This window comes from Platalea leucorodia (assembly GCF_965183815.1).
Source record: "Platalea leucorodia genome assembly, chromosome: 17".
NCBI classification, from domain to species: Eukaryota; Metazoa; Chordata; class Aves; order Pelecaniformes; family Threskiornithidae; genus Platalea; species Platalea leucorodia.
Window position 1 is genome coordinate 5,515,793 of NC_138839.1, and position 17,676 is coordinate 5,533,468.

At 41.2% G+C, this 17,676-nt stretch overlaps 1 protein-coding gene across 2 annotated transcripts in view; it reads left to right on the forward strand.

The window, feature by feature from the left end:
• Positions 1-17,676, forward strand: part of PEX14 (peroxisomal biogenesis factor 14) — a 102,274-nt gene that overhangs the window by 59,971 nt on the left and 24,627 nt on the right. For both annotated transcript variants that reach the window (XR_014230085.1, XM_082329164.1), the window contains exons 4-8: positions 1,631-1,753; positions 8,524-8,609; positions 11,152-11,254; positions 12,523-12,620; positions 15,846-15,937. Coding sequence is in view for 1 of the 2 variants with exons in the window: in XM_082329164.1 (XP_082185290.1) it covers positions 1,631-1,753; positions 8,524-8,609; positions 11,152-11,254; positions 12,523-12,620; positions 15,846-15,937 (502 nt within the window). In the remaining variant the exon portion in view is untranslated. The remainder of the gene's footprint in view (positions 1-1,630; positions 1,754-8,523; positions 8,610-11,151; positions 11,255-12,522; positions 12,621-15,845; positions 15,938-17,676) is intronic.

The following is a 17,676-nucleotide window of genomic DNA, read 5'->3' on the forward strand; positions in this document are numbered from 1 at the left end:
TAGAGTAGACATAATAGTAACTCATAGGAATTCACGGTATCTCACATACTCACAGGAATAGGGAAAAGATCTGTTAATAGTTGTAAAGCCTTCTGAATACCAGAAGCACTGTGTCAGTGCTTTATGATATTAAATAACAGTTCTGAGACAGACTTGTGTATTTATTTCTGGCAATATTGTTTGTGCTACAGATTATTCTGTCTAGTCCCCCAGTATGCAGTGAAGTTTAAGATCCTGAAAAAACTTCTTGAAACTTAGGTAATATGCCCAGAAGCCTGGCTGTTTTCTATACTGTATCCCCCTGTAATGTTAAAGAGCTAAGTGTTTTAAAGGATTAAGTTCAGGAATTTCATCTACCAGCAATACTTTATGGATCTCGAGTGGAGGTGATGGAGAGAAAACATTCCCCCATTTTTCTCCCACTGCTGTCATATTCATACCATTTTCCTCACGATGCTCAGTCCCTATAACAACTGTGTGAGAATCAAGTGGTCTGTCTGAGTCTCTTTCCTTAAATCTATATTCTCACTTCCAACCTTTCTGAATGTCTTTGCAGACACGCTGCATGTATAGTAAAAGGTCCTGAATCACTTCACATGTTCCTCATGGCAGGGACACTAGCCTCGTATCTGCTCCTGTGCAGAATAACAACATAACAAATAATACACAGGCCCCACATCATAGTTGCCATCTGAGTACTAAATTCTTTTTCTAGGGGATGTTTTCTACTGTTGGAAAAAATAATCCAGCTGTGCTTCCTTCTTCACAGATGCTGGTCATCGTGAATCCTTTAGCTGCATTTCTTTTCCCCCTTGTTGGCCAAATCCTTTCCATATGTTGCGGCCAATTACAGATGGTCATCCTGGCATTTCCTGATGGCAGAGTGACTGCACCAACGTGTACCATGTGTGCAGTGTTACTACAGCTCTGCGTGAAATAAAAACCAGGCTGCCCTAGGGCAATCTAATCACAAAGCAATAGGCCGGGGCAATGCTAAGCTGAAAGTTTGGGCTTGGCCTTGTTTTGATCTGTTTTGTTATAGTTTTATTTCCTCCTTACATTCTGTGTCCCATTCATACTAATCACAGTCAGTCCTGATTTTTTTCTTTTTATTTCTGCATTTGTCATAAAATAAAGCAAATTATTCCCGTCTTCGGAAACGATCTAGACTAATTAGTCGTCTAACCCAATAATTAGTTTTTTGTTTCCCTGTCTGTTTTCATGCATTATTGTTAGTTTTTTCCCCTGTTTTTTTTTTTTTACACCATTACAGATTAAAATGAGCCACATTTGCAGTTGATGGTATCTTTTTTTGGGGGGAAGAATGGAGAATTGCAATAGAAAGCTACTTCAAAAGCAGCAATAAACTCAAGGATAAATTAAGGAAATTGAATGAGCCACATTTGGAAGCAGCGTTGAGGCTAATATTCTGTCGCTTAAGGTTAAATTGCAACAGAGAAAGAGAGAGGGAGACATTCCAGTGAATCCAAAATTGGGGAGGCATTACTGCTCAAGTCAGTGCCAAAATTCTTTGCAGCTTGAAAGCGTTCTGCCTGGCTTGAGAATTTAATTATGCGTGCATCAAGTGGGTAAAGGTGCTAAACTGATTTCATTTCCTCTGCTCCCCCAGGCCTGACAGATGAAGAAATTGACCTGGCTTTCCAGCAGTCGGGCACAAGCACGGATGAGCCACAGTCCCCAGGTCCTTCTACACAGCTGGTGCCAACTCAGCCCTCTCACCCTGTGGTGTATGGTAAGTAACACTTGGAAAAACATCTGGTCCCGTTGCTTTCTGCAGTGATTTCTGCAGCAATTCCACAGATTTCTGTGCCAGATCCTAGGTTTCAGTTCAACTAAAGCCATACTTTTTGTCAGGCTCGGACACGAAATGTTACTCGGAACGCACTTCGTAGTTGTTGATGCCTGTGACAAGATCATATTACACAAGGAAAATGATATGCAAATGATCATCGTATACAAACAAACATCATACATACTAGCCTCTGACACCTCTTGACCTGAAAGTGTATAGTCAATACAAATTAGATTCTGACCCACTATAAGGACTTGAAAAAAGCATTTAGTCAACTTAGGACTCAGTCTTCCCTTTTAAAACTTAAGGTCATGCTTCCCTTCATCAGTAGGATTTTCTAGTATTTAGATCATTAATATAAGATAGAGCTGATAGATTCTTGGATAGAAGGTGTTATAAAATTGCACCACTATTACACCTTTAGTTATTGCAACAGTGGACTCTGTTCAATAAACTGTTGGGCATCATCACAAAGTTTTATATTTTAGTTAGAGGACTTATTTTCTTAACTTGTCAGGCAACCGATCAGTTCACAGAATCATAGAATATCTCAAGTTGGAAAGGACCCATAAGGATCGAGTCCAACTCCCTGCTCCTCGCAGGACTACCTAAAACTAAACCATATGACTAAGAGTGTCATCCAGATGCTCCTTGAACTCTGACAGTTAATGCCTTGAACAGTTACTTGAAAGAGGTGTATTTTCAGCATGAACAGCAAGCTAGAATATAAGGTCTTCAGGACTTAGTCTGTGACTTCCTGTGTGTGAGTTTAAGGTTTGGCACAACGGAGCCCCAGTATGAATGAGCTTTAAGAGTGCTATCAAGTTACAAATAATAATAAACAGTTAATCGGGATCCTTAATTTTAACAAGCTTTCTCTCTTCAAACTTAAATAATCTGAGGGGTGACAGCAGAAATTCTGTGTAGACTGTGTGGATATGATTGTATGATTTTGTGTACAAAATATACTCTCAAAGAATTTTTAAAGTCCCAACATAATCTGTGTAGACTCAAAATTTACATATATATTTGCATTTTAAAACAAACCTCGCAAAAAAGTATCTAAGCTCCAAACAATAAAAACCAAAGTACACACCATTAAAAATCCATCAAAAGAAGCTGTTCAGCTCATGTGTGTCTGGCAGTTTGAAAAGCACTTTGCTTACCTGCCAAGTATTAAGAATAGGATTTTGATACTGCTCCCAAACAGTTCTAGGTCAGATATTGACTGATGTAACAGTCCACTTAGGGCTGTGTTTATTAGTTTATGGCATAGTTTTGCTATTGCTAGAGACAATACTAGACTTGCTTTCTGAGTTTTTAAATACTCTGGTTTGGCACAGTTTGGGAAGAAAAACATTTGTGATGGAGTTGGGCTCAGAACTGGAATATTTCTGACTGTTGAATTGGGTGTGCTGGTGAACTCCAGCACTGAACTCTGCCTCCTGGGCTAATACCTGGCTGCCATAGTTCACAGAAAATGCTAGAAAAGCAAAATCTGCTCTGTTGCTGAAGAAACAGTGCCAGATCCCTCTTAGTGCTGTCTGTTGCTCATTCAGCTAACGCTTATCACAACCCAATACTGGAAGAGTTAATCTGCCCTTATTTTATAGTGTTCCACTAATATGAGTAGGGCAGGAAGGAAGTATGCAATTCAAACTGGAAAACATTGTCATCATTATTAACCCTTGCAGCTTTATCACTGGTTTTTTTCCTCTTACTCTTTTGACTTTCCTCAAAGCACCCAATTTCTTCTTACTAGGTAAGAGTCTTAACTAATATTTAAACATCAACATGTTCCCAATAACAGCTTCAAAGAGAAGTCTGAAAGCATCATTCTGTAATGCTCAGAAACCAAAGGTGAATAAAAACACCACCAAAGTAAAGCTTTTGTAGGGATTGTAACTGTGAACTGCGGCTCTGGCTTTATGATCTGATTGGTGCTTTTTAAATAACTTGAACCAAAAGCTTTTGCCTGTGAGCCAGTCTTTTTTAGCAACCCCCAAAATCAGGGAAATGGTGACAATAGGTTCATTAGGTATTGTTCCTCCCCTCTCTAGCCATTCTTTGTAGACCTTCTATTTAAACTTAACCTTTAAATAACTAAATATACATGGTATTCATTTGACCAAAATATTTGTTTTGATAAGGTGTCATCTGTGCCCCATTCTAGTCCTTGACTGGTGTAGTACTGGTGTTGTTAATGATGGATCCGTCTTTGTGTCTTCCTGTTACGTGCTTTCCGTGGTATTGGAACAGCAAAAAGAATACGTGAATTTCTCTAGAGCTGATGGATGAGACTGTGCAGTGGCTCAGTGCTCTTCCAAGGTGCCTTGTTTGCTGTAGGTTATTTCATCAGTTGGATGCTAATCCTGTAATGAATATTTCTGAATTGGTCCAAATCTGCTCCAGGACAGTTGTTTCTGTGATAGTTTACTAAATCAATTTATCTTTCACAGATTTGTCAGGGGTTGTCATGTACAGAGAAAGATAGATACTACTTTTTCTGTCTATCTGTTATGCTTATCTTCGTACAGAGTATTCATGACACGGTGTTGGAATGCTTCAAGGTTTGAAGTTCAAAAGTATACCTAAAGGACTAATGAGATAGGTAGACTGCTGAATCTATAAGTTGACTCATTGATGGGAACAACGTATATGGGAAGAGCTTATACTGAAAAAGATGATGAGCTATATTTGCCTTCCCCAAAGAAGACATCTGAGTTTCTTGTGAAGTAGCATCTGATCTGCTGGAGTTTAGGTCTTGAAGACTGTGAACCACTTTGTGTTTGATATTTTTGGTTCTTTTTAAGGTTTTTTTGAGTAGTTTGACACCTCTACAGAAAATCACAAAACTAGAGAGAAAGAATTACCCCCCACAGAGCAAAAAGGAGAAACAGTTGAGGAAGGTACTGTGCTAAAAAGCAGTGGCTAGTGTCTTAAGTGTTCGTTCAGCACCAACAGCCGAGTTGGTGATCTTGCCAGCAACTCCAGCGTAAGATGTCCACTCTTGTGAGTCAGAGCAATAAATCCTGTGCACACCTTTTGATTTTACTTGCTTGATCTCCTGCTGTTGTCAGCTCAGTCTGTTCTAATTTTTAAAGTTGCAGGAAATAATTCATACCACTTAAATACTTCCTTGTGTACAAATTGAACTGCTAGTGGAGCTATTACTTAATGTTCTAATGTTTTGTTGGAAATAGCTGTTACCTATGTAAGTACTTTCTTATTCTTTAAGAGTTAATGAGAAAAGCGTATTTGTAAGCCTTCAGAGTAGCATAGTTCTTGTATGCCGAACTCCTCCTGGCTTTGGTTGAGGAGAAACAATAATAACTTTTGGGAGGAAGAGACAATAATAAAGTTAAGTTTCTAGACACTGTATTTTAGCTCAATACCATCTCTACTATTTCTCCTCCTGTTCTGGAGGAGTAATTCCTTCCCTCCAGTTTGTACTTTTGCCAAGAGGTGTCAAAACGGCTTTAAAAAAAAAAGCTTAAAAAAAGCTTGAATTTGATTAATATAGAGAAACAAGACTTTGCCTGACTGATAATAAAACTGATAAATGACATTTGAATTACTTGTAGCAGTAATTTATTACATAAAATATCTTTTATTTGACATGCGATTAGTTGCTGGAAGCATCACTCAATCTGACTAGTTTAAACATGCTCTAAAATGAACCCCAGTAAAAAAACAGGGCTGTCTGCTATTGGCGTTATGAAATATACTAATCCAGCGGTGAGGACAAAAATCTGACTTTAAATATTTAAATGATTAATTGGGTTTATATTTTTTTTTACCTTTCTAACCCTTATAATTACAAGCAAACTCAGGGGAGTTTCTGAGCTAGGTGTGCAAAGCTGCATGCTTACCATCTGTGTTCTTCCCCATGGTATTTATGGGCTCCTCTTATGGGGTTTTGTGCAGATTTTACACTTGCTTAGAAGTCATCTCCAGTGACTGTTTTTCTTGCCATTTGGATCATCTTCTCCCACCCCTGTGTCTTCCTTATGTGGGAGGCTGTAGAATACAGACTGTTTTCTCTTACAATTAAAAATGGTAACTAAAATCTAAATTCTTTTTTTTTTCCTCAACTGCTTTCTGTGGGTTCACTGTCTGGTCTTGGAAAACCACCTCTTCCAGCCTCAGTTTCTACAGTTTTAAATGTGGATACTAGTGAGGCTGACCTTACTTGGATGCACAAGGCCTAATTAATTGATGTCAGGAAAGTTAATTCTGAGATTAATAGGGATCTTAAAAATAGTAAGGGTTTACTCTGGAAGTGCAATTTACAGTTGCTGCTGTGAAAATTAAATATACTTACAGAAAACACAGACTTAGACCTGGAGAAAATGTCTGTGTCCCTTCCATTTGCCTTTTGAGGGTGTCTTACGTAGAATGGTTTGTTACTTCCCCAGTGCCTCAACTGAAGAGTAACTGGGCTATTAGTGCTTTTTCACTTTCTCTGAATTTTATTCCAGTTCTACAAGTGGGGAAATTGAGGATATGCAGAGAAGCCAGTGTGAGCACTGAGGTTACAACTGGGAAACTTCTAACCCTCTCTCCACCCCACGTTTTAGATTAGAGTATTGCAGAGAAAAAGGAAGATTGAATGTGGATTTTAGGCAGAGCTGTGACATTCTTCATCATATTGTAAAGTTGATGTGGTCAATGCAGAGCCTTTACTGCGTCCCTCACTCACTTTTCCTTTCCACCCCCCTCACTTTTTTTGCCACAAGACAGAATTATTTCACACATCTCTAAAACGAGTAAAATGGCATTTCAGCTTCTTGTCTTTATAGACTCTCTGAACTTTAGGAAAGATCATTCTGGTCCCTTTTCATTAATAATGAAAACCAGGGGGCAATAAAATGTTCTTAGCTCAAGCATTACAGGAGTGGAGGGAGAGATGAGTGAGGTGAAAGGGCAAAGCGGACAGGGTGCTACAGGTGTCTCTCCTTTCTGCTCAGAGGTCACCGCAGCTGGGAGGTAGGTAGGGGCAGCCAGTCAAGGACTGCCATGCACAGGGCACAGCTGGGCCCACAGACCCTCTGAGATTAATTAACCCTTTACAATAGGCAGCTCAGCCTGGAATGAGTTGCGTTGTCATAGAAGGATATTTTTAGTCAGAAGTTCAGGGCAGAGAATTGGACAACCAAGAGACTTCAGATACCAGAAATGACAGTGGGGCAGAGTAAGGAGGGGAAAGTGGGATGGATGACTGGGGTTTGCAGCAAGATTAGCCAGAGATCATTTTAAATCCTGACATGTACACAGCCAGTTACTGCAGCTTAGCTGACGTGTGTTAACTCATTAAGTTAAAAAGTTATGATAATTTGATCATGTGCCTAAGCTCCAAAACTGCAACTGCAGCAACCCAAAATACTGCTGGTGACACTATTCACCGATTCTGACAGAGCTGCTTTAATTTGTTCAGCTTTCTAGCCAGTGGATAATTTGAGGAGCTGTGTCCTAAAATGTAGCAAGAAGCTATGAGTGCAAGTATTTGGGAGTCAGTGCCTGTCTGTTGAGCTTGAGGGCTGGGATTAGGTGTAAATCTTGCAATGAAATGCCTGTAGAACATCTCAGCAACAGGGAAAATGGCAATAGTTGAGCAAAGCAGAAAGGAGACAAGCTTCCAGCCATTTCAGACAGTTAAGCCTCCCTTTGAAAGCCTAAATTGAAACTTTGGAGAACAGAATGCATTTCTGAGACATTGTAGGTCACATGTAGATTTGGATCTGTCTGTTTGGAGACTGTACACTGGCCTCCACCTCATCAGTTCTGCCCACATCCTGCCACTGAACTTTAGGAAAGATCACTCTGCATCCTCTTTATTATTAAAGAAAACCGAGGGCAGTACAAGATTCGTTAAGGGAACTGCAAGGGAGGTGAAAGGATAAAGCTGGTGGAGAACTACAGGTGTCTTCTGATTCTGCTTGAAGGAGCAGAGCATACCATGTCTTTGCTTTGCTCTGTGGAGTCTCTAACCTTCTGTGCAGAATTGTGTGTTAAGTATCTCAAGCTTTTATCTACTTCTTTACCTCTCTCTGTAGATATTTAATTGCATATTTTCTCTCTGCTGTTTATGTGTGCTTTGGTCCCTATTTGTAATTCAGGCTTGAAAGACACTGGATCCTTCCTTACTGAAATGGTCCATAATTGCTGACACAGTGTTCATAAACCCGTTTATTGCACTGATTTCTCTTCTTTCTCAAAACACTTCTTTCTTTTTTTTTCTGCACTGTTCCGGGTCTCTGGCTCTGTCCCCACTTTCAAAAATTATGATAGTGAAGAACAATTGGTATTCAAGTAGTGAGTTAACCTTAACTAGTGCTAACACTGCAGACAGTTATTTGGGGAAGGTGCAGTAGGGTTCAGAGTGCCTTCTGCAAGGAAAGAATAGGGCAAACCAGCTTGATGGAACTTTTTTAATTGCTGCTGTGATTTGTCTCCCTTTGACACCTTGTGCAAGGCCAGTGTCAATGCTAGAGGTCTGGACAGATGTTTCAATGTCCTAGGGCCAGAAGCCTGAACACTGCACCTGAGGGACTACAAGCATCTTAATGCCCCCTGCTCAGTAAATCTATGCCTGCTAAGAAACGGTGGAACTGGCGTTATTCATTGCTCTTTTCTCTGATAAGATGGGTATATGAAAATGTTGTCACCTGCAGTTCTGACTATGAGTATTTCTTGATTTTGGCCTTTAGGTCCACCTGGCTCCAGATGGCGAGATTATGGGGCTTTGGCTATCATAATGGCAGGAATTGCCTTTGGATTCCACCAGCTCTACAAGGTACTATCTCCCTCGCTACTCTTACAGTGTACTCCGAGAGAATGGTGTTATGCTGCTTGTGTCCAAATGATCATGTTGGTTCCAAGTTGGTGAAGCATCTCTGTTCTTACTGGCACTGCCATTGGTATATTTGAGAAATGTAGACACTTAACATGAAAATGCAGAGTCAAAAAGTGGCAAGCAAACAAACCTAGTTTTTAGCAGTGGATCTCAAACTGCTAGAAACAGGGTCATTTTTACCGTGTATATATATTTTGGAATTTTTTAAGTTGGGGAAACTGAGCACAGTTCAGTAAAAGGATTTTCCCAGCACTGGCCGGCAGACATTACTGTCATAGCCCCAATCTAATGATTTGTCCGCTGATGATCCTGCACAATGGGTAGGAAAGAATCTTCTTTGACCGATCAGAATGTTGAAAAGAAGGTGCTAATTTCCAGGTCTGCCATACATCCTGTAGTTCTACTCCAGTTTGTTTAGAACAAGGTAGAGCAAGCGTGTGTCTGCTTGTGTATTGTAGAGACAGCAGCCCCTTCTTCTTTCTTATGCAATGTTTCTCCAATTGAACATATTCTTTCACTCTGGATTTGCTTTCCAGCAATGTGGTAAGTGACATTAGATAATGTCTTTGGTAAACAATCATACTCTGTGGCTGCATAGAAAGACGTAAGTGGTTCAGGTCAACACAGCAGAGTGTAAAGAGCTTTTGTCCAGTAGAAGCTGTGTTTTATTTTTTAAAAAGGGACAGAGATGAAGACTTAACATGAGGTCGATGGTTTTCATTTTTGTTTGTTCTTTAATTAACTATCACTGCCTCCTTTAGTAAAATCTATTTTACAAATAAAAGTGTTGGCCTTCTAGTTTAAAACTACTTTTCTTGTCCTGTCCTATCATTAATTTTCTGGGTCTCAGGCTAAGAGAGAGAGGCCAGATGAAGCAACATTTTCCATCTATGCAAGTACAGTTACATGATTTAAGGGAACGGCTTTTTATTGAGATATGTTGTCCCTATGTTCTTATATTAAAGTAGTGATGCCAACCTTACTGATCTTTTCATTCTGGCAAAGAACGGTGGGGCTGATAAGTGTCCAGAGAGATGTTAAGACAACAGCTGCTGGGCCTTGCAGACCTGAACACGTTGCTGTTACTAAATGACACATATCTAACACATATTGATGATTTACATAAATTTTTTGGCAGAATGTCACTGATGCTGTTAATATATCCTACTGCTGTATTCTTTGTTTACAGATCTTGCTCTGGTGTCTATCCAAACCTCATAAGGCATATTGTCTGCCTAGCAGAGACCCATATTCTTTTATAGGAGTAAGAAATCTTTGGAGATTGATAAATTCCTCTGCCCTTCATGGGATTTTGAGGGAGTTTGCAAATAGTGATTTTTATATGAAAGATAGGATGCTAGGATAAAACATATTTGTCCATGTGTGTTCTGTGAAGATTAAGAGAGAACTGTTTCTGAAAGTCATCAAAAGCTATTTGCTTTTCAGAATGTCTGAGTGTAAACATGTACATGCACATGTGCTTTGTGAGGGTAAGAGCTGTGTGCAGCGACACTGAAATCTTAAACCAGTGCTATTAAATGTAAAAGAAGGCTGTCCCACACATGTCAGTTTGGATAATCAGCTCTGTCTCAGAAACCATCCTGTATGTATGCCCCGATAGTGGGTGTACATGCATCAAAAGCCAGGATGAAAAGAATTGATAGGCACTATCAGGGCTGTTTCTGCATCCTAGACCATCCTTCTCTCACATTTTTTTCACCTGCCATGTTGTGCTTGGATGTGCCCTTGTTAAAGTGCATATTCAGTTCATAGGAGCAGTGCTGCAGAAGGATCCATGGTAGTCAGAGGAGAGTTGTGACCTATTAGATCCAGTCCATTCTCTGCAAGGGCAAAATGAGGTAGATTCCATGGCTGCGTACAGTGTCACTGAACTGCCTCCCATCCTATACTAGCCTCTTTCTCACTTCCTTTAGCCCTGGTTCCGTAGTTCTCTTCCCTGTGCTCCAGATCTCTGCTTTTCCCTTCGTGACTCGTAACCCTGCCAAGGTTTAAAAGATTTTATAATACCTCTCATTCCCTGGCTTGTGCTTCCTCTGGCCTTTCCTGGGCCTTTCTCCTCTTCTTCCCACTTCTACATTTCTTGCCTTGTGGATGTAGCTCAAACGTTGTGACACATCAGTGTGTTCACATTCGAGAGCATAAGATCTGAAATTGCACTCTGTATGTGATGGATGTCTCTCTGGACTGAGAGCTGTCCCAGGAAACCTTAAATGGAGTTAGGAACTGTTTTTTAGCACCCTCAAAAATGTAACCACAGAACTCATATCTTCTCTTCTGCAACTTCATTTAACACCTACTGTAGAGGAAATTTCTTTTCTCAAACAGCTGTGTGGATAAGTGATCAGTGGCTCTGTGATAAAGGCTGAGGGTTGGGTGGTGGGCTTTGAGGATGTTTCAGGTAGATAAGAAAGACTGCTTTGCATGTCCCTATTTCCTAAAAAAGTTTCTGTACTCCATGCAGAAATACCTGCTTCCTCTCATCATGGGAGGCAAAGAAGACAGGAAACAACTTCAGAGGATTGAGTCAAACATTTCTGAGATGAGTGGCAGTGTGACACAGACAGGTAAAGATTAATGACTCCATCAATTCACCCCTCAAAGCTTTTCTCCCTGTATCCTCCATTCTGCCAAGACCCCCACCCTTTTCTTTCCCTCCATCTCCACTTTATGTGGTGACTTCATTTATCTGCTCTCAGAATCTGTTCACATTTGCAAATGAAGCCGCCGTCATTTCGGTTTAATTTGAAATTGCTTGTTTACTGTCGGCGCGGCCTCAATTAATTATGTTTTTACGGAAAGGCTCCCAACCTCAGAATATTAATAAGGGGAATAAAATGACAGCCTTTCGGAGGGCTGTAAAGTTCATTTTTAATTTCTGCTTCTCTGATGTTTTCAGGGGCTTTTTTTTTGGTGTTTTCCCCCCACCTTCCATCTGAAAATCCGAGGAAGGGTCAGGAGAGTCTGTAATTACTGTGCCTCCCTGACCTTAGCCACCTTCTCTGTTATTGACTCTATAGGGTGTCTGTTCATTACCTGATGCCCTAATGATGGTCTGGATTAGCTGTTACCTGTCACACCAATAGAGTTTTTAATTTTATTTTATTTTATCAGCTTGTTTACTGCCTGGAAGCTTTGGATAAAGTACCAAAGTAGAAAAAGTTCTCCTACAGCTGGAGTTGGAGTCCAGCAGAAGTTCTTCAGTGTTTGCTGGGGTGTAGGAGGGGAATACAGGGTGTTCTCTTGAAATAAAAGGGGAAAAGCCCAAAGTATATTCAGTTGGTTGGATGGAAAAAAGTATGGTTTTCCGCAGTAGGTTTGTTAAAGATGCTGGGGTTGAAGGAGCCAGTGGGTTGAGAGTGGGAGGATGCTAATTACACTTTTTAGTGGAGGGTGAGAAGAAAAGCATCTTTCATTTCTCACGATAGTCTAAGGTCACTCCTGAGACCAGCCTCTTCCCAGATTGGAGCTAGCCCTGGTGTTTGCCTGTGTGAGGCCCAAGATAGATAAATGATACAAACATTGTATAAGTTCAGGGAGATGTACAAATCATAAACCAATATAATTAGAAGGGAGAGGTTTTGGACGGATATACTGTGGGCTATAGACATCTATACAATGGAAAGATAAACTAGAAATACTGGAGGTTAGATGCAGTGCAGGTAGATTACCCGTAGTGCAGATAAATCATATGGATTAAAGTGAGCAGGCGGGTGTAGATAAATTAAATATAGGAATAGAGGCATCTTTGCGGCTAGACAGCAGGAAGGACGTGTGTGAGTGCGTATATGTGCGTGTATCTCAGTTTAACACTCTCCGGCTCTTTCCCTCACAGTGACTCAGTTACAGACAACTTTAGCAGCTGTCCAGGAACTGCTAGTCCAGCAACAACAGAAAATCCAGGAACTCACCCAAGAACTGGCTGCTTCTAAGGTATCCCCTTCTAACTCTTCACCTTTAGAACATCACCGTCTTCTTTGGAACATGCATGGCTTCTTTTGTGGGCACGTGGAAAGCACCTTGTCAGGTTCACAATCCAGCCTTCAGCTCTGTCATATCCCCAGCCAGTTTCTCTGCATCTGACTTCTCCATAGGCGGTCTGTTTAAAGCACTGGATATTAATTGGGTACTCAGTGAAATATATCTAACTTCTGAGAGGGCTCTGCTATATAGCTTTGTATGCAGCCTGTGTGTCTGAGGCCTCAGACCTGTTCTCAGCTCTGTATCTTCTGCATGGCATTTCAGATAAAATAATTGTGCTGTTAGTCCACTGACCAAAAGAGGTAAAGGCCAGCTGCGCAGAGGTTTTATTTGTGTGTAATATGTAATTTTACATGTTTATATTTCTCCTGTACCCTTCTACATTATCAGAACAATGACTTAATCCCGTTCAGCCAAGCACACACTTGAAGTTCTGTATTTAAGTCACTTGTTCAGATCCGGGCCAGGTAATGGCCAAACATTCTCACCATTTGGTTTCTTGTTGCAGTGATTTTGGTCATCTCAGTGTAACAGGTGGCCCCATCGCAACCACGTTAGTGATGATGCACCATTCCCCTTGACTCCTGACTTGACCCTGGCAATAAAGCCATTTTGTGTTGTTACATGTGTAACTACAAGTAACCACTTTTAACCAAAATTGATTTTCTTTCTGGCAATGAGAATTAGTGCTTTTCATCTCCAAGTACTTTGCAGCCATTGGCCTAAGCGTTCTATCAGCCAGGAAGTGTTGGTTACATGTGAGGTGGGATGGATTTGAACCAGTCACATAGAGGTGAAGTCTTCCTTTCACTCACAGACTTGTGATTATTCAGGGCCCAGTCATCTTGCAGTATTCTCTGTACAGGGAGAGATTTTTCTTTTACTGTGAAACCCCTTAGACAATGCTTACAGCCTTTTACCTATAGCATGGACAGTTGTCTTCTCCCCTTACCTATACTTTAATCTCGTACAAACCCTTTGATGGCGTGTAACTGGTGGGCCACAGCTGACTATGTGGTGTGCACACTGTACAGTAGGAATTCCTCAGTGGCAGAGCTGTAAACCCAACCATGAAAGACAGTTTATGGTCACAACACTCTACTTCAATTTTCCTTGGGAACTGTGGCCTGTCAGTGGCCTGGAGCCAGTCCGGAAATTGGAAAACTGTTTTCAGGTCTTAAGTGTTAAGATTAAGACCACATGTTGAGCTTTAAGAAGCAAAAAGGGCATAAGAGTCTTGGTGGTTTAGAGAGTCTTGAAGAAGTTTTTCCTCCCCCCTCTCTACCCCCTGCGCTGAAATGGTAGCACACATTGTTATGATATCTAAACCTCATGTGTACAAAGAAAAACTTGGGCAACCCCACAAACCAAAGAATAAAAGCTGTGTTTTCTCAGCTGTAATGTAAGTTTTTATATCTGCTTTTCAAACTCCTACTGGCATGCTGTAAAAAATTAAAAAGAGGGACTTTAAGTAATTAAAAAACGCACATAAAAATTCAAGGCTTGAATTTTCTACAACTGTTTTTTAAAGAGACTGGCTAAAAAGCCCCAGATGTCAGATTTTATTTCTAAATCCTAGGCATCTGGCACCATATGTGTTTTGGAAATTTGAGTCCTTTGCAGGCCAGTGAGTGGAAATCACTCCCTTGTTAATGTGCTGCTGTAGCTTTCAAGGTCTTGGAAAGCCAGAACAGTGGCTCCTGGATTCTTGCTGTCTGAGGGCTGGGAGTGTGAATCCCAAGGGAACGCATCTGTGTATATCACAGCTACTACAGGCTGAGCCTCTCCCAGCTCACTGGGTTCACAGCCCAGAAGTCACTGGGAGGAGTGCTGGCTGTGGAGGTGTTCGGCGTTACTCAGCACTAGCTGAAGCCTGCTTAAAGAATAAGTAGGAACAACCAGTTCTGGCTGCCTCTAGTAGGAGCTGCTGAGGAGGAGTTTTGTGTTATTCCAGTCCTGGCTTCCTTTGTCAGGGGACTTATTAGGAAGTATCTCTGGAGCGATGCTCACAAATGGGTTCATTCCTAATGGCTTTTAGCAGAAATTGCTATGGGAAGCACTAGACATGAGTGTTCTTTGGTCCCATACGTAGCCCTTTTACAGGAGTTGCCAGAGTGATAGGATGGGGTAACCATGGGCCATGATCTTTCAGAATGTTCCTCCCATTTCTCGAGTTCCCAAAAGAGTTAAAAGAAAGATTGCCAAAAGTATTATCTGCAGCATGTTCTCCTCAGTTGTCACCTTACTCTAATTTCTGCCTGATATCCCATAGCAATTCTGATGCAGTGCTGACAGCAGCTGTACCAGGCTTCCATGAGTTACTTATCATCTTTCCCCACCAAATTGCATTCATTGCCTTGAAATAGCCAAGAGACGGTACCTAGTCCAGCTGCTTCCTGGAGATACAATCTGGTAACTCAAGCATAGCTCTAATTCTTCAGATCTAGTAGCAAAAATTTTTGCAACTTTGAAGCACTGATTTATCAGCCCACCTCTCAACACCACAGAGTGCAGATAATCAATTCTTTATTTCATGATTTAGGAGAAATGAACAAATGGTTTTAAAATAGTTGTTAATGTATAATATTCGAATCTGTTGCCTCAGCTAAGTGCAGTCACAGGAGAGAGTAAAGGACTGATTCAGTGCAACTCCCACTGTCTTTCAGGATCCTAGTTATAGTTCTTCTCTAGAAATCATTCATTAGGTTAGTGTCAAATGATTCAGTTTACCTCTTTGTGTATTGTTCTCTGTCTGATATGTTGGTGGAAAACACCCTACATAGACCTGGCTCTGTCTGAATTCTCACAAGTGCTGGCCGCCTCCTAACTGAAAAAGAAAGGTCCCCTTGAGATGCTTCAGCAATGGTTGTGCACGGTACGTTGGAGACAAGATTAGTGAGTCCCCCAAATGGAAAGCAAATATTTCAATAGTCTTAGCATCTTGAGACAATTATTATGTCTGATCATCATGAGGACCCATTCAGGTCCTTCTTTATTGTGGAAGTTGTTTTGCTCACATCTGAGAGATTTTAAGTGATAGAGCTTAAGTATGTTATGCCCGGGGCTCAAGGTTCCCAGATGGGAGGAGAGGGAGGATAACATAGAAAAAAAAGTGACATTTGTGAACTATCTCCCAGTTCATACTTTGATCTTTATATCTTCTTTTTCATGTTCTAGGCCACAACTTCCACCAACTGGATTCTGGAGTCGCAGAATATTAATGAATTGAAATCTGAGATCTACTCGTTAAAAGGACTTCTCCTGAACCGGTATGGATGGAATATGTGAGCAGATTATTGTGTGGGGAAAGGGTTGCTTTCTGGGATTCTCTCGGTCATGAAGAGGAAAGGCATTTCCAACAGGAACTAGCTCTATATCCTGTTATTGCTATTTTAATAACACCACTTTGCACTCCACTATCACTTTCTATTTGCAGGTCTCAAAATGCTTTTCAAACTTGCCTTAAATCACAGAGCGCTTTGAGTAATTAATAAGATTTTTCCTTTTCGTTTATGATAGAGGAATTCTCTGCCATTCACCACAGTCAGGATGCCTCTCACCTAGTTTGAGGTATTGACTGCATCTGCATTCTGTTACAGAGTCACTTCTGGGTGCAATTCAGCTGACCCATTCATGGTTAGGGCGTAACCAGGATGAAAAGAATCGCACTTCAGCAGAGCCTGTTTCTCTCAATTAGCTAGCTCAGGTATAGACATCTTATAATGTAGTAGATGACTGAAATGAGGTGATATAAATCCCAGCCTGTGGGACAGTCATAAGAACAGGGATCTCAGTTCTTGAGGAAATCCTTTTTTTCCAAGTACATTACTTAAGAGTTTATCTAGCTTTTCAGCTATTGATCCTTTCACTCTGATATGACTCACTTGCCTCCTTTAACATGGAACTAAGTCTTCTCAAGTCATCTGTTTCCTAAGAGATGGACTTCAAAGATCAGTCTAAGAGTGGACTAGGCATGTTCTGGATCTCAGCAAGCAGGCTTTTCAGAAGTCTGAAAAGTGTATTGGCTTTAATATCCTTTTAAATTCTCGCTACACCTCCCATTCCTCCCAGGAGTCACAGTAGAAAGCTTTGGAGGATTGAGGACACATACTAAGTTACTGTTTGTTAAGTTGGGTCGTACCAGCATCACTGCTGGGGAGAGAGCATTAGTTAAGGACACCTCTTCAGCAATGGGAAAGCTGCAGCTGGGGGTAAGTGCTTTTTGGAAAAAAGAAAACTTTTGGGGGGGTTGTTTTTTAACAAAAAGGCAAGTGTTTCTGCAGTGAGGAGGCAGCAGCAACACCGGAGCCAAGAAAGTCTCCAGATTGAATGTGTTGATTGCATTTATGATACTGGTTGAATAATGCAGACACTAGCTTATTGCACTCACAGGAGATGGAGGTTAGATCAGCAGAGTTCTTTGATGGCTGGTGATGGCAGCAGGAAGAGGGAGGTGAGAGCAACTACTGTTCCTAGTTCAGTCTAAGAAAATGTCATCTGCTGTGTTTGAGCGCTCAGTGTAGGAGAGCAGCCAGCTTTCGTCTGCTCTGGTCTTGTCCGTGGCACTAGCCAGCTCACCTGAGCGGCATGAGAACTCCTGCCACACAGCATCCTTTCCAGAGCTTGATCTGATACCTCTTCATACTCCCACTTTTCACATACACAAGCAAGGATGGATGGGGAGTACTAGATCAGACACGCTTTTTTGCTTTGCTCTTCATGATGGATGACTTTCTGAAGGCACCAGTGCTGCCTACTGCACTTACATTTATCCTGTTTGGTACTTGGATTCTCCCGTTAGGGCTGAGCGTTAGCCTGCCGCTATCAAATCCTTAAAGCCCACCTGGAAAGGACGCGAGGACAAAGCGGGCAGCTTTCTCAGCTGGTGCAAGCTAGTGCAATTCCATTCAAGTCAGAGAAGCTGAACCAGTTTGTGGCAGCCAGGACCTGGCCCAAACATGTAAAGTGCATGCTGGGACTAGGAGATAGGCTCTGGATTGTAATGAGC